Below are 25,282 nucleotides of genomic sequence, written 5' to 3'. Positions count from 1 at the left end.
GTAGCAGAGGGGAAGCCACTAAATAAGCCGAATACTCGAAAGACAGGCATCGTACTGATCAGTCATTCCTGAGGGTGGAACCACGGTGAAGCTGAAAATCAAAGAATTGGTTGAAAGCTTTATGAGCGCACAGTTAAACTCCTGAATTCTCTCTTTTATCTGTGCGAACAGCCTGTTCCATTCTTGAGAAATTGAGAAATACACAGAGCCCAGGGATGTGGTGCAATACTACAGAGGAGAAATTAAGTAAAAATCTACTCCCAAAACAAAGGTAACAAGGTATTTTTCCCCATGCTGCTCTAAAAATGTGAGTGGCCAGGCCACTTCCGCTGACTGTCATTGAGTGGATCTAGGTAAAAGAATACAGACTCTGAGAGAATTAGAGAGTTCTTAAACAAATCAGCCAAGTCTCTTTGATCACAGTGCGATAAAGTCACTAGAAAATCACTCACAATTAATACATGGAATTTCAAACCATATTTTTTGGTGATTTATTTTTCAATGTAAGTGGAGAGCCAAGCATAACTATATAAGTTAAGAAATTCTCTTAACTTCACAGCCAGAGACCAAAGTTAGTTGGGGGTTGGAAGGTGGGGAGAGAATTCAGAGGAAATACAAAGAAGAGATGCATGTTAAACTTTTGAAAAAAACTGCAAAACTTAAGACTACTGCCCTCAAAGAAATAAGAAAAAGGTAGAAAAAAATAGTTTTCAGATCTACAATATGTGAACATTTTTAGTTCTCAAGAGGTCTAACCTAAAAATAATATACTTCGCTTAAAATAGGAAGTCAAGTAAGGAAAAAGATGAGGAATTTAGGAAACTGAGGATCCAAACCAGAAGACAGGCAGTAAAGCTTCCCAGGATGAAGGTGAAGAGTCATCCCAGAAAACACTATGAAGTGAGCCTGTGGCTCTACCCATTCAGAAGAGGCATTTCTAAAGACAAAAAGACTGAGGCTGAGAGAATATCCAATGTATTTTGCATATTGAGGGACATGGGGAAGTAATGATGACTGGGTGCTTAGAATAAGTAAACAAAACTAAAAATAAAGTGATTAAAAACTGCCAGGAAAATAAAAATGTTCAGTAGAAGTAAATGCATACGACCTCTTTCAGCTATAAATGATATCACTGAAGACATAATTAATTATATAAAATGAATGTTAATTTATCACAAAATTAACCTAATTTTATATTGGGAGAATGAAATAAGGGCTTGGTGTGTTTATCTGTGTGTCTGTGTGTCTGTGTGTGTGTGTGCGTGTGTGTGTGTGTGTTTTGGGGTAAGGAACAGTGTAAGAAATGTAAATACTTCTCTTCCATAGGATGACATCAATGAATAATGTTTAAATGTGATTTTTTATTAAGTAATAAATGTAAAATATTTTATTTGGAAATATTGAGATAAATGAAAACACAAAAATAGTTAAACATCTTAAAGTAGTTAAATATAGGTGGCATGATGAGTTAGAAATGGAAATGCACTGTAATTTTTGACCCTCAGAAGACACTATAGTTATTCTATAAGAAATATTTGCATTATTATAGGAATATTTATGTAGTATTTGATAAAAATATAAATTAAAATAAACCAGAATATTAAAACTTGAAAATAAATTTAAAACCAAAACGCTTGGCATTTCAGAAATTTTGGACTACTTCCAATGCATCAGAAGCGACACTTTCCTAAGAACATCCCAATAAGCTTTCAAACAATGGCCATTAGAAAGCAATAGATTGCCGAATTGTTTTTTGGGGAGTCAGGGGAAGGGTGTGGTGCAAAGGAGAAGGAAGTGTTGATATCTTATTTTCTTTTGTGCTAATTATAAAATTAGTGTAAAAAATATGTTATTTATTGTAGAAAAATTACCAAAAATAGGTTATTAGGAAAACAAAAAGGTAAATGACCAGTAACTTTGCAAGAAAAGTGCAGTTATTCCTAAATTAAATACACAAAAATCACAGCAAAATAGGACAGATTGTCTAATCAGACTGGTAAATACTAAAACATTTTATGATATGCAGAACTCTCCAGTGTTTGAGAAGCCCAGCATTCTGAACATCAGCCTTTTTAGAGAGGGCTTTGATAAGAACTATTAAAATTAAACACTCGATTTCCTTTTGATTAAAGCCAATTTTGCAAGGGATTTATTCTATGGACCCTCTTTATAGAATCCACTGAAATATTTGTACAAGGACTTCCATTTCTGTATAAATATTAGCACAACAAATTAAAACATGTAGTAACTACAGTGCCTTCTGAGGGTAAAATATTATGGTACATTCATATAATAGAATATTTGCAACGTTTGAAAAACAAAATGTGCTAATTTGGATTGGTATCTCAGACATATCATTAAAGGAAAAGATAAAATTTCAGAGCATTATATATTACTAAGATATAATCATTTTTGATAATTTAAATATATATATAAATAAATATGTATGTGTAGGTAGGTTTGTATTGTAGGTAGGTTGATACAGAAATGGTAATGCTAAACAATAAGGGAATGTGCCTAAGTTGTGTCAAAAATAAAATTTGAAAAATTCCAAAATTGGAAACAGGTAGGTTGTTGCTCTAACTACAACTCATCAAATTTTAAAAAGACAAGTACACAAGAAAAAGTATTCTCTTGAGGACATTAAAGCTCAATAAAACAAACATCAAGTGGTCAATATAAAAATATATGAAATATAATGAAATATAAAAATCAAGTCAATTACCATTTCAAATTTGCTATGGCCAAATGCAGATTCCTAGTTTCTACCCCAAATTTTCTCCTATTAAATCTTCCTCTTAATGAAAGGTGTCACTATCTCCACAAAGCTCAGACTTAAAAAGGAATCATTCTTCATAGGCTATGTAGATTTTAGAGACTTAAGCAAGGTCCTAATAGATAACTGGCAAACTCTATTTCAATTATTACCGTTTTTGTTTGTTATAGTATCCTATTGAGCTAGTACTTCCATATTACTCTTAATTTTCAAAAATATTCTCAATGCCGTAAGCTTCCCATATATAATTTAGAGTCTACCTCTTGATGCCTTTATTGAGATTTAATAAATTAGAGATTAGCTCAGGAAGAATTATAAAGATACGCTTTCATATCTTGTACAGGATATCCTGCTCATTTAGGAAGGAACTTTCTAAAAATTTTCTTTTCATTTTCATGGAATAACAAATAGCATTATGACTAAAACTTGTATAGTGGAGGCACAGAACTGTATAATAATCTTGGCGTTATACATAGGGCCCCATGTAATCTACCACCCCAATCAGAACACTGTTGAAAGTGAAAAAGCACTATTAACAATTTACAAAAATATGGTTAAACAAGGCCTAGCACAGGCCAACAATTTTTTGCCGTGTGGCAGTTGTTTTGAATTTACCTAGGATTTTTTTTTTTCTTTTTCTGTATGTGGAGGGAGAAGAGGAAAAGTATTGAAGGGAAGTAACTGTGTTCTATGATTTTATTTCAGGTAACTTTGTTGTAAGGGTGTTTGATATAGTAGGTAACAGTTACTTGCCCAGTAAAAAACGCATTCAATGCTCTTCTGTGAAATAGATGTGCAACTGAGAATTTTGCAGATGAGGAAAACAGGAAAAAATATACTTATTTAATAAATGTTTGAAAAGAATTGAAACCAAAGTTTTCTCTCCAAGACCAGTGATTTGAACACATCAAAGCCTCCACTATACTTCCTACCATTAATAATCTCAGTGATCCTTGACAAATTGCATTAAATGGCTAAGTTCTTTACAACTACAAGAAGAAAGGCTTGAACTAATTCACCTTTAACATTTTTGCTGGCTCCAAATGCTTACCGTCATATAGAGTTATAAGTGTAATGACTTAGGTTCAGTAGGTTAATTTTTATTAATAACAAGCAAAGTGATTTGACATTGCTTTTCTCAGCCCATTGACATATTTATATGAGAATGTTAAGTGCCCTTTGAGTGCTTGGTAAACAATTCTTGAAAATCGTGATACTTTAATGTTTTTTCACCTTATGCTTTCTTTTTCAATTTATGTGTGTATATAAAATATTCAAAGAAATGCATATGGATATATTATATAATGTATAATTATATTAAAATGATCTAATAATTTATATTAATAACTTATAACTATGCCTAGATATAGAGGAACCCAAGAAAAGTTGTTCAATGTATAATGATCAAATAAATTAGGCCTTGAACAGATGTGTGTGTTTCTGTGAGCATCTGTATTTGAAAGGAAGAAAAAAGTTAAAAATTTTTGTCTCTCTAACTCCAGAAAAATATCCCCACTTTTGTTGATAGCCAACATAGTTCTCAACATTAAACCTAAAAAGTATTTAAAATACATTTGCATAAATTGCAGACTATTTCACAATTATCTTCACTTACAAGAAAACTATGTGAAAAACTACTAGAAAAATATATTGGATAAATTGAAATTACTACGGGAAAATCTCATCAAAATTTGCAAATTCATTAAAAATGTATCTAAAAAACTAAAATAATGAATGCACGAATTATGTTGATGTTTCAAGAGTGCAGATATTTTAAAATTCAAAATATTATAGATTTAAAGAATAATATAAGAATACCTGGCATTGCCTTACAGCTACATCTTAAATAATTGCATTGAGTGACAAACTGAGTTTGAATAATCTTATATATGTGTATATATATATAGTTGTTACAAAAGTAATTGTGATTTTTTTCCATTACTTTCAATGACAAAAACTGCAATTACTTTTGCACCAACCTAATAATATATGAATACACACACACACACACACACACACACTAGCATAGGCAGAGTTCATGATGTTATCCCAGCTAACATAGCAATTAAGTGGCAGAATATGTTTTTGAGACTAGATATATTCAGCACCAAAGTTATTTTCACTCATAATTCTGCACAATAATCAAAAGTAATTTTGCCAAGAATGGACACTTTATGAAAATATTTTTAAAATGCACCCCACATCTATCTTCATTAAATATTTATTTCTGTGTTTTTAAATAAATGTGTGATTTAAATACTTAAATATATCAAAATAAAGTGTATGACTAATTGGGTTTTTCATTTTTCTGTGTTTCAGCTGCAGCTGTTCTCTTAGTTACATTGGCAGATTGTGTGTTGTCAATGTTGACTATTGCTTAGGGAACCAGAGTATATCAGTGCATGGCCTCTGCCTGGCCCTTTCGCACAAGTGTAACTGTAGCGGTCTGCAAAGATATGAAAGGAACATCTGTGAGATAGATACTGAAGACTGCAAATCTGTGTCCTGCAAAAATGGAACAACTAGTATACATTTAAGGGGATATTTCTTCTGCAAGTGTGTCCCAGGATTTAAAGGCAAGTTTTTTTTTTTTCCTGATAAATCAAATTTTCTAGTAAATAGTTGTTAATATATTTATTTGATATATCTCAAATGTGTCTATTGATTGGTATTGTAGTCTGATTTCTTATTTGGCAAAGTAAAAAAAAATGCATTCACTTGAATAATAGGATTGCTTCTTTGGGCAATTTAATCTGACTACACAGCCTTGCTCATGCAAATAAGACTAATAAGGTCAGACTGAAGCATTGGGAATATGATGGTATATGTCAAAGGTCTGAAGGGAAGAACAGGCAGCCATAAGCTCCAAATAATTTTGCCTAAACAGCTTAGTACTGCATTTCAACCTTTTGTTTGGCTGCATAAGCACATGGAGTGACAATTTTTTCTAGTTTAAGAATAAAATTTGTTTTCAGTATCGTCTAGGTCAGTTTGATGCCATGACGTTAATAACATATAAGAAAAAGTGAAGTCACAAACATACTATATTCTCTGTATAGTCATAGAGAACAAGATTCAGTGTAGTAATAAGGCAGCTTTTAACGTTAAATATCAGAAATTAAGCATTCAAATTTAATTACTTGACATTTTTATGATTGGTCTTACATTGATATGATTATTTATAATAATTTCAAACTTATCATTACCTTATAAAATCAGAACAGTGGCCTTACAGAAAAACAATTACATTATCACTTATAAAACAAATTTTTTAAGTTTTGTCCAGTTGGATATTCCATTTTATTAAGCAGACCCAATTCGAAAAGTTATTTGGATTTTCATCGTAACATGAAAAATATTTTCCCTGCTTGGTATTTAAAGTAATATGTTGAAGGTTTTGGAAGCAATTTAAAGATAAATTCCAAAAATGGAAATGGTGATATCATTGGAATAAATGTATAGCCATCCAGATTAGCTTTTTTAAGGCAAAAATAAATTTGAGGGCAAAAATTCTGGTAAGCTTGCTAAAAAGTTGGCCATATTACTTCACATTCAAACATGTTCTAAGTAAAAATAAAATTGCATAAATGTGCTAGCATTGTTAAAATATAGGTGTCTGTCTTAGAAAATATATATATATCATTTCTTTAACAATCTTCCAAATATCAGTAAATATATAGTTAAGTAGTAATTTTACATAAAATAAAGAATGAATTTAATTCTGCATAATGCCATTACTAATAGAATATGTAATTTGCCATAATCCTTTTGCATGGCTAAATACATATGTGTATTTGCAAACATGATCAATGAATCCTCTATTATTTTACATATCAACTCTATATTGGTTGTACATTATATGATCATTAAATATATATTGTGTATAAACTATATAGTTTTACCACATATATACATAGTACTTATTATTGGAATATAATATAAAATTGGTATGGCCTACTTCTCCAGGTGGGGTTAAACACTGTTATGTTTCTTTCACTTTTCAAATTAAACCCAACACAAGCTTCACAGGCCCATATTATCAGCAAGGCCTGTATTTTCTATCGTGTTTTTTCTTTCCACTGAATTATAAAAAATCCTTTGGCTTTCCTCAGTTCAGTCCTACTTCTAAACTCTTCACATAGTGAGAAGTAAAGGAACTGATCTGCCTAAACTTTCCCAGGGATGCAGAGTTAATCCCACTAAAAGCAGAATCTTTTGGGGGCAGTTTAAAGTAGATGCCCCTCTTTCTCTCCAGCCCCCTTCTCTTCCTCTATCTGGTTCCTTCTGTTAGTTGTATCTCCCTTCATCTTGAATTCTTCCCATCTGATTTCTCCCTTTCCACCTGGTTTCTCTCCCCATCGTATGATCCTCCTCCTTCCCTTTCTCCCTTTCCATTTGATTTCTCCTTGCTGTCTCTTTCCCCACCTCCATTTGCTTTCTCTCCCTCCCTCTCCAAACTCATGTGCTTTCTGAAGGCATTTGTTAACATTTTAAAAACAATGTAACCATGGCTTTTATATCAAGTATAATCACCTTTTATTTCCCTGATCCCCATCACATTTTTGGAAGTTTTAGCCTTACAATCAAATTTCCAGATTAAATGTCAGTCTCTGTATCTGTAGCCCAGAGGATCACAAACCTTATGTTACTAGAATCACCTGGAGGTCTTGTTACAACACCAGTTATTGGCCCCACGTTAGGAGTTTCTCATTTGGTAGCTCTAGTGTCCAGTATGTCTGGGGTGATCCTTACGCTGCTGGTTTGTGAACCACTTTAAGAAAACTGTTCTAAACCCAGTAAATTATGTTAATGAAGAGGAATTGTATGGATCCTAGGATGTAAAATTCACTTTTGAGTGTGAACTACCATGAAACACAGCATGAGGAAAGCAGCTAGTCCAATCTTGTCTACATAAAAACACTAATCTCTGGAGTTCTTGAAGAAGCTGATACATTCACTTGGTAAGGCCATATGCTTGAGTGAATCCTACAGGATTTAAAACTGATTCCAATCAATTTTCTGAAACTCTCCAAAGATTTTTAACTCTGGGAATAATTTCAAAGAATGTGTTTTTTCAGGTTATAACCTTTTTTGCAATTCCAATGTTATTTATATCTATAATATTTTAGTAATGAATTCAAAATTGATTTTTTTTTAGTTAATATTCTTCCCTTGTCCTTTTGACACTTTCAGCACTACTGTTCTCTAAAATTTTTTCATGGTCAAAATAAGACCATGCAAGTTTATCGTCCTTCTTAATTTGAGCAACCATCTTCTCATCTTACTTTTCTTATAATTGTCTTGATTACCAGAGAAGTCTAGGAAGTTCTCCTTTAACCAGTAGGAGGATTCGAGTTCTTAGACAATATCAAGCCCAGCCGTTTCCTATTTGAGATGAGACTGAAATAAGCCTTATTGATAGATTTGCTAGTTTTCATCTAATTTCCATGAGGCTGCTATCCTAAAGCAAACTCCTTTTCTGATACAATCTTATATATTATAAATTTGACTTGCAAATCTTTATGATTTTATTCTCCAAAATGCCAGCCAGACAACTTTATTCTATTTTTAGGTCTAAGTTACCTTGGCAACACGAAACTGTTTGAATTCCAGGATTAATTTTTTTTCCATAGGCCCCTTTCCTTTCCTTGTCTGCTAACTTTTATTTCTGTAGAAGTGTACTAGTAGGTTTCAACCACATTTGCATTTCAGCTGGAACCTAGCTCCCACTGTACAGTGCCAATTATTGATGCCTAATTTTCACTGTTCTACTATATTCCTTCAGGTTATAATTTCATTTTCCCCAAAGCAGTCTACAAGTACCTAAAGGGGTACTTTATATACAAAGGAGTTATGTACAAAGAAACTTCTAGGTGCCTTCGTACTTCTAGAACACTTACTGGAGTGATCACACTGCCCAAGACTATCTTGTCTGCATTAGAATTGAACTACTCCATATTGGGTGTTCAAATCTGACCCAGTTAGTAAGATTTTTACCCTTGATTGCTTCCTTCCACATTCCAGTCTCTATACTTTGAATAGACATTTAATTAACCTAGCCGTTATAATCACCAATTCTGTTAAGACCTCATGGATAGTTTTACAGAAAACAAATTTATAGTGTAGCCTATTTTGTGTTCTGATCTTTTAAAAACACTAATGCACAAATAACATTGATTTTATATCTTATATAATTGCTTTTATTTTGTATATATTTTCTTTTGTAATTTATGCCTAAGAGGAGAAAGTAGGAGATATTACATAAGCCTGTTGCTTGTATTCGTGGTTTTCCCCAAAATTCGCCATGATATTGTAGTCTTCCTTCAGAAGATATTTCGTTTTTAGTCACTGGGGTTGTGCCTTAAATTCGCTATTTTTTTTGTTGGTATCACTTATCCCAGTATATTGTCTCTCATGGAGCTGCATGTACATCCCTCTCTTCATAAAAATTCCATTAACCTTTTGTGTCTGCTCAGGGCTTTCAAGACATATTGTAGGATCATGTCAAGCTCAGTTTCATCACTCTGCACTATATTCTGACATACTGGCTCTTAAACCCCTCAGCTAGTGGCTTAAGATCTCTGATGTAGGTAGAAGCAGGATCCTACTCTTTCGATGTACTGAGAATTTAGTTCTTCATGAAATTGAGCCTCATCTTCGAAGCAACACAACCCTTGTAGTAGACTCCCAAGATGAGTCTCCCCAGAGCTGATCTGTCTCTAGGAGTATTCATCCCTAAATTCCCAGAGGTGAGCTCCTGGAGCATTTTCCTTTAGTTTTTGTCAACTTCCTACCCATTCATGTCATGGAAAGAACAACCTCCCTTATGAAAGGTTAACAATGGATTTCATGTACATATGTTTATAACCTCCCTTTTTTAAAATAACACATGAATGTTGACCATCAGTGTATATCAATAAGATAAATATACAACCTCACTTTTTATGGCTTCAAAGTATTTATGTAAATGCATGCACCTAACTTGAAGAAAATTGCTAAATCAAAAAAAAACACGTGAGTAATTGTTGATTTGGTACAACCAAATTTTCTCTGTCCTCATTTACACTCCAACCAACAGTGTGTAGGAGGACCATTTGGTTTACACATTCACTATGCCAAGTATTAATCATTATGGTTTTGACTTTCCTCCACTCTTATGTATCAGATTATATCTCATTTTGATTTTCACTTCTTGCAGCAGCAAAAAAAGATTGCTTACAATGTGAAATTTTTACAGGCTCTTTACCATGTTTTCCTGAGAAGTGTATCTTACTTAGTTGCTATAGTTCTTTATAATTTAAAGATACAACTTTTCTTATTATTTCTAGAGAGAATTACATCTGCAAATACAGGTAGTTTTTATTTTCTTTTTATTATTTACTTAACTAATATTATGTTGTTGTTTAATACCATTTGATCAAATTTCTAAGACAAAGTACAATATTAATGGTGAGAGTAAACACCCATTTTTTCTTCCTGAATTTCAAAGGACTTTAGATTTTGTTATCATTAAACATGGTGATGGCTTGATATTAAGGAGATGATAAATAAGATGATATCATTTCTAATTAAAATACATTAAATAGGAATAGAAGGGGAAGTAATAATTTAGCACAGCAGCTGTTTAATAAACTGACATTTTACTTTCATAATTTTTAAAAATTTTGCAAATTGCACACACTCATGCACTAACAATTTTGGTCTTTTAGATGTGTTTATTAGAAGTTTTGTTTATGGCCTTACAATCTTGTGCTGACTTTATACAAAGATATGGAAAGTACTTCTGACTCTAAACTCTAAAATATTTTAAATAAAGTGGGATAAATCATAATGGTCACAAAAATTTTAAAAATTCCTTAGGATTTACTAAGAATTTGTGAATGTATATTACTGGAGTTACTTATAATATTCACATTTAAAAGTATAATTGTCATAGAATAACAATTCAATTATATGTAAAATTCTAGCTGTTCCAATCAAAAACTAATAAAACAAGAGGAAAAAAATGTAGACATAAAATCAAAATCAATTTTTTCATCTTTTGTATTTTCTCTTATAATAGCTAGACTTTTCTGCATATCATTGTTATTTTCAAGAACTTATTTTCATAGATTTATTCTCAAGGTTTTCTCTGATTTTTGTTTAATACTTTATACGTTTAATGATAGAATCCTTTCTCCATCTTTACTAAACTTTACAATGCTTTGTTCTTTGTGTTCTTTAATTTTTGATGTTTTGTTAACCCTTAGTCAATTTATTATTCTCTTTGTTGTTTAATAATAACAAGTTTGGAGCTACAAATACTTTGGGTATTGTTTTGCCTGTATTCTAAAAATATTAAATTAAAGTTTCTTATTTGTACTATTTTCTACATAGATTTCAGACTTGATTTTCATTTCCATTTATGAGTAAATATGGCATTTGAAAGAAAAGACTTCTAAATTTACTTGGCAATACTTTTTACTCTTTTGGTACTAATTTTCAGTGTTATTGTATCATTAATAAAGAATATGATTACTAATCATTGCTTTTTGGTATAATTTTGCTCTTAATTTTTTTGAAAAATACAGAAATGTAAAATTATTTCTTATTATTCTTCCAATAGTAGAGCATTTCTAGCACCTACCAAGAGGACTGAAAGGAAGGGTGCTGAGAAAAATTCCTAAAGTTTGGCAGAAATACTGCTATGATTTGTTAGTAATGTGTGAATTTAGGAAGGAGTTAGGAATGTTGGATTCCTATGACTCATCTGTTATGCTTGGCTTAGCATATGATAATTTTTGAATAGTGCTTGGATATTTGGAAGAAATTTACCTTACGCATATACTTTAAAATGTCTTTTTCTGTGGTATATATATCAGGCTGGGGGTAATAATTACCTGAATAAATTTTTCTGAAAGCAGTATTTTGATGCCACCTCAAATATAACATATCCACATATTTGGGAGTAGTCCTCAAGAAAAAAGGCAATGTTTCAATCTATATACCATAGTCCCATGTGGTTTTAAAGTATAGCTAAATTTTGGAAATTTGACTATATAACATTTACATCTATTTATAATAAACATAAATGTATATACATACACACAAACCCAATATAAATGAGTTAGAGGTCCTCATGCCAGTTGGTTTTAATAAGTTTCAAATAGTTCTAAAATTTTACCTTTTAAATTTTGAGCTATATTATTTAGCATATACTTAAAAGTTTTTTATCTTGTTTATTTTAATCCATATTTGTATAAAATAAACATATTTTCTTATTTAAATCTATTTATGGGATACTACTTTTGCCTTTATCTTTTATTTGGAGACTTCACCTACTTTCATTTTATTAAGTTAGTTTATATTAAGGTTTAAATATATGCCTACACTATTTGTTTTTTATTTGTTTCATCCATTCTATGTTATATTTTTCCTTTTTATGTATTCTTTTTCAATTGATTATTTTGTCAGTCCAATTTCCCCTTTATTGATATTACCATTTACCTTTACTACTCTTTAAGTGCTTAACCTAGGGATTGCAATACTTTCAATTAGCTTACCATATTTTAATAGAAATTGGTACTTGTTACACATTCCAGACAAGGTAAAGGTCATAAATATTTAACCGCATTTAATCCCCTTCACATATATGTGCATACGTATTATTCCATATATCTTTAAAATAGCAGGAGACATTGTTATCATTTTATACATCCAATATTAGATTTACCCACATTGTACTATTTTATTGCCCTTATTTATCTCCTACATTTGTGAAATTCCAACTAGTGTCTTTTGCCATATGTATGGTAACTTTTTAAGTAGCTCTCGTGTGTTGAATTCTCCATTCTCTAATTACCTCTTTCTTTCACCTTTATACTTAAAAGATGTTTGATGGTAGGAGGTCAATATTAATTAAGTAAAATGAAATAACTGTACCAAAACATATATATATACACTTATGTGTGTGTTTGTATCTATGAACATATATATACATATGTGTTTTTATCTATCTCATATTCTTAGTCCTGTAATAACTTTGACTCCTATTTGTCCATTTCTATATTTTTTTAAAGCACACCATGGTACAAAGACTTTAGTGGAAGACTCAGACAGCTATAATACCAAATATTTCCCATATTTTTTGTCAGAATTTCAGCTATTCCCTCCAGTTCTTTATTTATAGGATTCCCTCAGACATAATATGTTTGTCAATATTTATGTCCCTCAGACATAAGTTTGTCATTTCCTACAGGTCATTTATACTCCTTACATTCTGAAAAACAGGAAATTGAAAGAAGGCTAAAGATATTTAACAAATTTAGAAAGTCCAATAATTCAAGATAATTATTCTGCTACATAATTTTCATTTTATTTAACAAGTAATGCATATTTAGTCCTATTAATAGAATACTGTTCTATACAATGTCTGATGAAATTATTGATGAAATCAGGGAAATAAAGTTGGGCATTATATTTTTGCCTACTTTGATCCCTGGACTTTGAGTGTACTGAAGGCTAATCTAACCAAATAGAATATAGGAGCTCTAGAAACTTTCTTGAAAGGTAATATTAAAGAAAAGGTTATGGGAGAGAGAACAGTTTTTCTTCACTTTGGAAGATTCTTATGAGTCCTTTGTGAATTTAAATATTTAAATATCTTCCCATAAAAAGGCAAAAACACAAAAATTAAGCAGAAAATTTGTGACTTTTTAAATGGCAAAGGAATTACTGACTGATGGAAAGTAGTGTGTGTTATTACAATTAGATGGCAGCTCTTTAGTAGAACACATGTTTTGTTTTGTTTTTTTTCAGAATCTGATTTAATTCTAAATTGGTTTCCCCCAAACTCATTAAAATGCAAAAGCTATACAAAACATTGTTTGCATAATTATAAAATAATTTACTAAATGTTGCATTTCAGGAAGAAAAAGGTTATGTGCAGGAATTTAATTAGTGATCTGGCAACACAAAATATTTGATGTTGGTTCTAATTATATGCACATCTGGGATTTTATCCAGAAGAACTACATTTTTAAAGGTTAAGCATTTGTATTAAAGTGTTATAAAATAACCATCTTGGGAAGTGACCCCAAGGGAAATGACCAAATATATTCATCATAACATGAAGTATTTGTAATGATATGTTTAGCATTTATGCTGAGCCCATTTCTACACTGTGGAACGTTCCAAAGCAAATGGTAGTAAAATTATAAGTGTGAGCACCTTTCATTCTGTACCAAAGTAGTTAAGGGAGACCTGGTTTCTGATTCTGTTTCATCTAAATATGAAATATCATTTTTTTTCAATGTTCCCATTATTGGTGTATAGACATTCTATTTCCCCTCTGTATACCTGCCCTACTTTACTATTAAGATAAATACTGAAAGGATCTTGAGCTTCTTGGGGGAAATCCAGTGTATTAATATAAGGTGATAACATTACTGAACCCAAGACTTTTTTAAGCTGCTCCAGGCTTTATGTAATTTAATTTTCTTACACATTCCCATTGACGTTAAAAGAATCCCATTAAGAAATCAATCAACAATACAGCACCCATACAAATGAACAAATACAAAACTAAAACCCCATTCACTACTTTTAAAATTACTACTCTTCAATTAACTGCTTTTAAATCAAATATCAAGCAGCCCAAGACCACAGATAATTTTTAAATGTGGGTTTTAAATTTTAATGTGAATTTACACAGCATAACTAAGTGGCATATCACTGAGACTTTATTTTGATAGCTTGTTTTTCTTCCCTTTTTATTCAGAACATGTTTATTACTCTCAAAGAAAGAATTACTGTTATTCTTTGGGTAGAATTTTTGGTATTCATTTCTATAACTCATGTACATGGATAATATAGTTTTATCAACATTAAAGACATCATATATTAAGTTTTGAAGATATATGTATATTTCTATGGGTTACAGGTCCTGATTTTTAATTCAACACATGTAGAAATGTATTTTTAAAAATTTAATCAAGAATCTGTCTTGATGGATAGTCAATGACTTTTGCCTGTGGTATTAGAAAATGTAATATTTGAGCTGATCCTTGAAAGATGAATGGGATGAAACTGAGTCTTCCAATACTCCATGAAATGCAAGGTAACTGTGAACAAGAAAGAAGTGAGAGAAAAACAAGTCTACATTTGGCAGAGATTGAGATAATGTATAAGAGGCCAGCTTGTTAATTTGGAAGTGTGATATATGCATACTGTATAATTATTTTAATTATCAAGCAACTGAGAAATAACTAAATGAGAGTAAATGAGAATAGAGATTAAAATGAACAGGTCTAAGTATGAAAATGACACATTTCCAATCAGAATTAATTTTCTGGCTGCAAATTCTAACATAATATCTGTGTTTAGATTTTTTAAGGCATAATACGGAAGTGATAGGTTAGAATTTCCCTCCTGTGACCTAGTAGCTTTGCTAACCCAGAAAAATTTTGGTGTTAACCTAGGCAACGTCGCGATGGGTGAAGGCCAAAATAATCAGTGAACTACCTACCAATTTGGTCACTCTCCAGAATACTGATACAAGTTGTGTAAGTTCCTACAATACCTGGGGAACTTTTTCTCCTGATTTTTTATATCATTATAAGTTAAATGATGTAGTTGTCAAATTCCATTCTCTTTCTAACAGATACCAGGTTAGCTCTGCATTTATAATTCAATGTGATATGACAGTAATATTTCTCGATTTGTACACTTAGGACATTTTCTATCATTTAATACAGTCGTATTTGTTGACATTATACAATTTATATTTTCATAGTTTTTAAAATTTATCTGAAAATGTTATTTTGCAGCTACATTATATAAACAGCCTCCAAAAGCTACTGAAGGAAAGTACCTTTCCAAAATGATCTTTTTTATGAATAGACGATAACATGGCTTTTCTTGCTGTTAGGGCACTTCTTAAAAGATTTCTAATCTGTACAATTTTCAAAAATGCTGACTAAATGTAAAAAGCATTATAAAACAGCATCCAAAAATGCAAGAGAGGAAAGATACATTTTTGGCATTCCTCAGAAAACTATGTGATTTCTCTATCTTTTGTTATTTTTGCTACAATGTAAAGATGATACTGCCCTGCTCTCATAAATGAAAAGTTGATTGCCTTTAATTTAAATAGAAAAAATGGAAATTAGAAAAAAATGCAAATTATTCATAGTAAAATAACTGCAAAATACAATTGCAGAGTAAAATTTCACATAATTAAGCCACAAAACGTAGCAGAAAATAACACAAATGTAAACACAATCCTCAAAGGGTTTATTTGAAGTTTTAAATTTTAACATATATTTCTCAATTTTGTAAAAAATACCACGTATCAACAATAACTTTGAAGGCTTCCATTACATGTCATTCTTTTTTTTTTTTTTCAGGGAAGACCTTTAATAGAAAAACATAGCCAGAAAACATCAAACACTTAAAATAAATATGCACATATTTAAGAAAGAAGGATAATAGATTTGTTTGCTTTTAAAGATATTTTAGTGTTTTTATTTAATTACAAATAGAATACCTCTTGTTACATGAACACTATGTAAACATGAAAATTAATCATATGTTATAAGTTATAGGATAATCTAAGCTTATTGCTTCAAACAATCTTTCAATAAGTTAGGCATTTTAAAATATGCTTTAACAAAGTTATGTATTATGGATTCATCCATCCATTCATCTGTTAACAACCTGTTTATTCTTCCATACTTGTATTTACTTACCTTGGTACAAGGTATCAAGTATAATGAGGCCATAGGGATTAATTATACATTTAAAACCATTTAGCTATGTTGTTCCTTTATTATTTATACACCAAAAATGAATGATGATTGGAGTTATATTAGTTAAGTTCAAGCTGGATAGATCTGTAAGCTGGGATATTTTCAGAGAAGCATAGATGGGTTCTCATTATATAGCAGTAGATAATATTCATTATAATAGATATTAACTCTTCAATTTTAATAGTTATAAGCATACATGGTAAATATAGTTTTTAAAATGGTATTTTTTCTTATGGTCTACTTAACAGCTTCTGACTTTTTAAAAGTCACCTGCAAAAAAAAGTAGTAGCTTTTTTCATATGGCAACTGAGACAGGCAAAATGTATTATTAAAAACAAAATGGCAGAAGCAGGATTTTCATGTAAGTTATTTTTAGCAAAATAAAAAGCACAAAATTTGGCCAGACTTCTTTTTGAGAAGATAGATTTTCTGTTATCTGGTAGCCATTAGCTTTCTCAAAGTTTGTGGCCAGGGCATTGCGCAGCGTACAGCATGAACCTAGCAAGAGAACAGAGGCTAAATGGAGCCCACAGCCACACAGGAAATGTGCCATTTCAATTCTTGGCAGGTGAGAAAGCAATCGCTCCAGAATCTTTCAACTCTTCCAGGAGTACTGGTGCATCGCTTTGATGGAAAACATATATAACATTCAGTCTATCGAGTTTAGATCACGTAAGATTTTAATAGTGGCCACAGAAATGGCGAGAAGATTAAAATAAAAATAACCTACTATTTTGTAAGCAATTATTTAGATTGTTCAGATTTCTGCTCATACAAATTAATTCACTTAATATACAAAGCTCAAATACGGCCCATAAAAATTTACAACATAAACCAAAATAGAAACTAATATCGACACTGAAAAGTGTAATTCTTTATGAGATCTGCTAGAGATGAGAAAGCTAGCTTGACACAAATATTTTCTTAAAAAAGCATAGATACTGTGAAAAAAAGGTTGTGAAATGAGACCACCGTAAAAGTGAATAGCCACTTGAATAAAATTGGAGAAAAGTGGAGTTAACAGAGTAACTCTATTTTACTATTGGCATAGTAAAATAATCTCCATTCAAATCAGTAAAGAATGGGATTAGTATTACAAATGTCAAGTCTATAATATGAGAAAGGAATTTAGAATATTTTAAATGTAAAGAAAACAGAAAAAAATAAAAGATGTTATTAACAAATAGTCACGACAATGAACTGCCACCATATTGATAAATGTTGCTGCTAAATGCTAACAAATAATAATCAAAAGTAAGATATAAAACTAATTTCTAATCCATATAAACAACTGATATTATCATTTGGAATTGTAAAATAAATATCAATGTATCTGGTTTAACATCATGAGCTGAAATATTTTTTAAAATAAAAATAAAATTATTACAGAATGAGACTTGTTCTTTTTAAAGTTCAGTGCCAAAAAGATCAAGTAGAACATTAGCTACGGAGTTCTGATAGGAAAAATATTAACTAACAAATAATATTGAGTCATATTGTTTTAATTTTGTGGGAAAAAAGAAAAATTAGTATTGCTTTGGGTAGTTGAAAGTGTAATATATTAACAAATATCAAAATTTTTAAATTATGCATTTTGTAAGATGATAGACATGTCTAATAACACATAAACAGTCACTAAAATGACAAATTTTAGCATCTGGATGTATATATATTTAATTTTGCCTACCTGTAAAATGAATGGCATTTGGAGAAAATATGCTAAATTACATGAAACTTTTTGAGAAATGCAACAATTTAAGAAAGTCTGCAGACTGAGCCATTTAATTTTACAAATAAGACCAATAATCAACAGTATACAAATGCTACTGTATTTATTAATAAAAAATATTATAGAGCACTGAAGTAATACTAACAAAAGCATTGTACCTAGAATATAAAGTTAAAATGTGCACATCTTTATGGAAAGCCATTATTAGTGAACTATTTTGTTAATATCTGTGACATCAATTATTGACAATAAAAATGTATTATCTCATTCAGCCCCAGAAAGTATGGAATGTTTACAGTGCTTATGAAAAATTGGCTATATTTTCCAAGTTAAAGTTTTCTGTTCTCTAATCATGTAGTAAAATTTGAAAATTAGTATTGCACACAATAACATACTTAAAAATTTGCTCACGTGTTAACAACTTATTTTTGTTTTACTTTTAAAACTATTACTATTTTTTCTACTTTTAGACATTTTAAGAGCCAATATTATGTTTTTATTTAATTTTAGTTCATTTTGTTATTCAGTATATTGTTAGAAATTTGTTGAATTGTAAATTGATACTTTTTATAAATGTATGATGTACAAAGCAATGTTTTGATTTATAAATAGAATGTGGAGTAATTAAATCAAACTAGTTAACATATCCATCACCTTAAATATTTAATATGTTTGTGATGAGAACATTTGAAATGTACTTTCCTAGTAATTTTGAAATGTATTTAATACTCTATTATTAACCTGTATTCACCATGCTGTGCCATAGAACTATATATAAATATTTTTTCCCTCCTGTCTGAAATTTTGTATTCATTAATCATCACCCCCCACCCCCACTCAAATCCTCCATCCTCTGTAACAGTCACTCTACTCTGTTTCTATGACTTGATCATTTAAGATTCCACATATTAAGCATTCATTTCAGTACTATTCACAATAGCAAATACATAGAATCAACCTATTATTCATCAACAGATCAATGGATAAAAAATTTTAACATAGACGTACTGTTTAAATATGCTTAAATTACCCAAATACTAAATAAAATTAGAAATACAAAGCTATAGGTAAAAACTAGGAGACATATTTATCTAGAAATGGAGTTTTCCTTCAGAAGAACTTACAGAACCTGGTTGATCTGTTATGAGCTTTCAAAAGAAGTCCCCAATGTCATTAATTTTCGATCCATACCTATTCTCTTTATGATGTGAGGCCTAGTAGAAATATATGGTTTTTCTCTCTCATGCTATATGTGACTATCAAGGCTTTATCCTTTCTTAGTTGAGATTTCAAGTAAAGTACTAACATATGCAAGAATGATTACACATTCAAATGTACATTTATGTGATCTTTCAAAAGTGTGCAGCTGCAAGCATTCACAGATTTATACTGAGAGTGATCTTTCTGAAATACAAGAAAATAACATAACACACAAGCTCAGGACACTATTTCCAACATTTAAAACTGTATTTCAAAGTAATTTTCAGTGACTAGACAGAGACTAATTATCCCACAATAAGAACTACATACATTGTGAGTTATAAAAGGAAATTATTTTAGTGTTAATTATAGTGAAAATACATCTGAAATATTCTGTTGAATATTAACATTTATCTTTAATTTTGCTAGTTTTACTTACAAGTACTACTTCTAATAAGAGTAGTTGAATATCAAATTAATATACTCAAAATAGAAAACAAAATATAAGTGATTGTTAATAATGTTACTTAATGAGAGGTGGCATAGATAATATTCCAGATTTTCCAAGTATCACTTTATTAATGATATATATGTACATATACATATATATGACAAAAAAAAAACTTAGCTCAATATTTAGGTGTTATTTCTTTTTTCTATTTTTTTTTTTTGAGATGGCATCTCACTCTGTTTCCCAGGCTGGAGTGCAATGGCACGATCTCGGCTCATTGCAACCTCCATCTCCTGGGTTCAAGTGATTCTCCTGTCTCAGCTTCCCAAGTAGCTGGGATTACAGGCACACACCACCACACTCAGCTGATTTTTTTAATATATATATATTTTTAATACAGACGGGGTTTCACTTTGCCGGTCAGGCTGGTCTCGAACTCCCGACCTCAGGCTATCCACCCACCTTGGCATCCCAAAGTGCTGGGATTACAGGTGTGAGCCACTGCGCCTGGCCAGGTGTTATTATTTCTATGTATCAGATGAACTGATATCATAAAATAGCACTGGGAAATGTAATTTTACATTACAGGTATGTGAAAATTACATCCCATACAGACAGAATTTAAAAATGAAATCATGTAAAAGTAACTTACAAATATTTATTAAACCTAAATTCATAAGAAAAAATTACAGTTACAGATATTTATGATATAAATTATACAGCATTAATATCTTAGTATAGCTTGAAACTAGCATTCTATGTGAAATGTCAGGGTGCTCAAATAGGTAACTTCACTATTAATAATTTCCAAGTGCCTCTAATTAGCTATTATATCTTGAAAATATACATACTACATAAAAACTAAAGTTATAATTCACCCAACATGTCTGATACAGACATTTGTTTTTGAGAATAAACACATTTCCTAGTGAGAACACTCAGTAGTTGTGCAGTGCTGGAGGTGGCGTCCATGGCAGAATGGAGGGAGGGGCTGAGTGAAGGGATGTTCTGTTGACTAATGAGTCATTGTGGATTGGAAGAGTGGCTAACAAACTGGAAATTAGTAACATTCTTTTAGAGATGCTGTTTAGTAGGTAGGGGAAGTCAGTTAAGTCTAACATAAAGCTCCTCTGAGAAGAGCAGAAATAATATAAATCTACTTCTTTTATCCAGTACTTTATTAAGTGACTTTATAAGAGGATACCACAAAAAAATAACTGGTTGCTATCCTGGGTCTATTTCCAAGTGATACTGAAAATGCTCTAGGAAAGCCTCGTTTCCTCAGGTATTCATTATTTCAGAGATTGTCTTCTAGGAAAATTAAATAATCCGAGGAACTCCTGTATTTTCTGGGCTGGTAAATGTCAAAATTATAGAATTGAAATCTTGTTGGGAAAAGAATGAACATGTTGTCTTTTTACATAATCTTTAGCAAGATGTAAACAATCAAGATGTCACATAAGAAAGGTTTATGTAAGTCTACATTTAAAAAAATGGGAAGGATTTATGTTGATTTTAACATGATGCCAGAATTATTTAAAGGATGCTTGATGAGTACTTAAAATAAAAGTTTATTTATTCACTCATTTAGTCATTCATATATTCACCCAACAGAATATTATCCGTTGTTATACTTACTACTTGTCAGACATGCAACTATTTTGGGGGAATGGTTAGGGAAAAAGAAAAAGAAAAAACAGATGAACAAAGAAAAAGCCTGTCTTCTTGGGGGAAGCTAAAATTTTACTGGAGAAGACTGAAAAATATAAGTTAGGGAAAGTGTGGTATGTTGCCTAATGTTATCACTTGCTACAAAGGAAAATAAAGTGAGGCAATAGGAGAAGATGATATGGTGAGTAGAAAGCTATTTTAGATTGATAGCAAAGGGAGAACTCTAAGGAAATGACATTTAAGCAGAGATCTAGATAAAATAAGAGAAATAACTATGAGAAAGTCAGGGGGAAAGAAAGTTGCAGGAAGAGAGAGCCCTAAGCACAGACATCTTGAGGTACACAGGTACCATATTTGTTATTATTATTATTTTTTTTTATAGAGCCAGAGCCTCACTCTGTCGCCCAGGCTGAAGTGCAGTGGCGTGATCTTGGCTTATTGTCAACCTCCACCACCTGGGTTCAAGCGATCCTCTCACCTCAGCCTCCTGATTAGCTAGGACTACAGGATGCCACCACATCTAACTAATATTTTTGTATTTTTAGTAGAGACGGAGTTTAGCCATGGTGGCCAGGCTGTTCTCGAACTCCTGACCTCAGGTGATCCGCCTGCCTTGGCCTCCCAAAGTGCTGGGATTACAAGCAGGAGCCACCGGGCTGGGCCACAGGTATCATATTATGTAACACCTCATAGGACCCTCTTAGAGCCATGACTGACCAAGAGTTAATCATGACATCTGAGACTCAGATACTATTTGAATAAAACTCAATGGCTGAGTGGTAGTAAATGTACTATATTTCACAGAACTGTTGTACAATCTCATGTCATCTGGCACAATAGAAACAATTATGAATTGACTAGAAGAGTCAGCAACAAATGATAAATTATATACAATAGTGAGCATGACAAAGTAAACTCCTCTGACTTGGGCCTTGTATTTAATTCAAATTAAAAACAAAACCCTATCAGTAACTGGGGTGAATACATTTATGCCACACTGAATAACCTTGAAATTGATCCTCAGAAATAAAAAGTAGAGTCAATATCCAAAAAGATTGCAGCAAAAGAATGGCATTATTAGAAAAAGTAATTTTTGAATAATGTAATATATAGATATGAGCTGCTGTATTAGGGTTCTCCAGAGAAACAGAACCAATAGGAGATATATATATATATATACACATACATACATACATAACATATATTATATATATATAAAATATATATACTATATATTATATATAGAATATATAGAGACAGAGATTTGTTATAAGGAATTGACCCACATGATTATGCAGGTTAACAAGCAGCCAGATCTGCAGTCTACACCAGAAGAGACAATGCCATAACACTCCCAGTCCAAAGGCCTGAGATCCAAGACAGCCAAAGCTATAATTCCAGTCCACAGGCCAACAGGCTCTAGACCCAGGAGCCAATCTTTCAGTTTAAGACAGAAGGCAGAAAAAAAAAAAAAGAAAAGAAAACAACCTGGTGTCCCAGCTAAAAGGTAGTTGGACAGAAGGAATCCCTCCTTATCCAGGGAGGGTAAGCCTTTAGGTCTTTTCTGATATCTAACTGAGTGGATGAGGCCTGCCCACATGAAGGATGGCAATGTGCTTTACTGGGTCTACCAATTTAAATGTAAAGTCATGCAAAAGCACCTTTACAGAAACACCCACAATGTTTAAGCAAATATCTGAGTACCATGTGGCCCAGTACAATTGACAAACAAACATTGTAAGTCCACCCCTTGTTAACTTAACCACCCATATGCATCTCTTTCATACTCAATCTCCAAATGAAGACAATAGCAAGGTCTGAATCTCCTAACTTGATACATCTATCTTGTGTACAGTGGAAAATGTATCACTACCTGCTCTAAAAAGGAGGTAAAGTCATTGAGTGACATTTACTTTTCTTCATATCCCATAACTTAATTACTATGATGGATTAGTCAGTTTGGTTTCATATGACAAAGTACCACAGACTGGGTGGCTTATAAAGCAGAAATTTATTTTTCACTGTTCTTAAGGATAGATGTTCAAGATGAGGGTGCCAGCATGATTGAGTTCAGATAAGGGTTCTTTCCCAGAATGCAGACTGCTGACTCCTTGTATCCTCACATAGTAGAAGAGGAAAAAAAAGTTTTCTGGGTCCCTTTTTTTTTTTTAATTAATTAACTTTTTTTTTTTTTTTGACGGAATCTCACTCTGTCGCCAGGCTGGAGTGCAGTGGCATGATCTCAGCTCACTGCAACCTCTGGCTCCCGGGTTCAAGCGATTCTTCTGCCTCAGCCTCCTGAGTAGCTGGGACTACAGGTTTGTGCCACCATGCCCAGCTAATTTTTGTATTTTTAGTAGAGATGGTGTTTCATCATGTTGGCCAGGAAGGTCTTGATCTCCTGACCTTGTGATCTACCCACCTTGGCCTCCCAAAATGCTGGGATTACAGGCATGAGCCACCGTGCCCAGCCCTGGGGTCCCTTTTATAAGGGCACCAATCCCATTCGTGAGGACTCCACCTTCTTATGTCTAATAGTTCCCTCCCAGTGGCCTCATTTTCTAATGGCATCACACTAGGAGCAAGGATTTCAACACATGAATTTTGGGGGAACATAAAGATGTAGTTTGTTGTCATGATGCAAAATTAACAATACTTAAATACTATGTTATATATCTTATGTTACATGACCAGCAAATAAGAGAGACAATAAAAAAAATTTTATACAAACATGCACATATTTATAACAAAATAAGAAGGAAATGCTCATGTCAATTACAGTTATCTTTTTCTGTAACTAGTCACATGGTCACAGCTGGCTATGACCTAGGATAAATCCCTGCTTCTTCTACTACCCAATCTGTATTTCTTTTGGCTTCATTAAGTACCTCAGCTGATCTTGGGTGACCTAGACGTTTATTCTTGAAGAACCTTGGCCATTAGTAGTCTTGACTGGATTCAGTTGTTTTCTGTTTTCCTTTGACTTTCATCAAAGAGCATTGTAATACCAAGAAATGCTTTCAATGATCTTTATTCCAGATATAGCCTTCCTTACCTCTGTTGTAAAACAGTAGACCAATCTACTCTAGTAGTCAGCGTCAATAACTACAGGCAGTGTAGTAACTCTTCTTTGCCTGTTGATCCTGAGGCATGAGGAGTTCTAACTGACCCAGTGGCAGTCTTAACTAAGTGTCAGGAATCATTTTTTTTTTCTTTTCTGGGTGAAAGCACTTCCCTCTTTGTAACTAAGATCTCTTGGTTAGCAGAGCATAAGGTTTCAGAAACAAAAAGCAAAAATTTTTTAGTGGGTCACTAGGAATAATGGTGCTACTTCTATTTCTACCCTTCCTATCCTGGGCCGTGAGTTCTGGCAATGGGAGAAATAACTCATCTATGGATACTGATTTAGAGCATATACAGCCTTCTAGAGCACCTTGCTCCATCTTGTGAGATATTATCACCTCGCTGGCACTATAACTGAGCTTTCAGAAAACTCTTCCACTGTTTTATCAAACCAGTCATCTCAGAATAGTGGGAAACATGGTAAGACCAGGGAAATCTATGAGCATGGGCCCAATGCATCACTTCATTTGCCATGAAGTGAGGTTTTTTTGTTTGTTTGTGTTGTTTTTTTATTAGAAGCAATGCTATGTGGAATACCATGATGG

At 32.0% G+C, this 25,282-nt stretch overlaps 1 protein-coding gene across 1 annotated transcript in view; it reads left to right on the top strand.

The window, feature by feature from the left end:
- Positions 1–25,282, top strand: part of EYS (eyes shut homolog) — a 1,986,267-nt gene that overhangs the window by 379,598 nt on the left and 1,581,387 nt on the right. Inside the window, 1 exon segment of the mRNA NM_001374351.1 lies at positions 5,096–5,352. Coding sequence (NP_001361280.1) covers positions 5,096–5,352 — 257 coding nt within the window.

This window comes from Pongo abelii, chromosome 5 (genome assembly GCF_028885655.2).
Source record: "Pongo abelii isolate AG06213 chromosome 5, NHGRI_mPonAbe1-v2.0_pri, whole genome shotgun sequence".
NCBI lineage: Eukaryota > Metazoa > Chordata > Mammalia > Primates > Hominidae > Pongo > Pongo abelii.
This window is presented reverse-complemented; position numbering and strand designations above follow the sequence as displayed.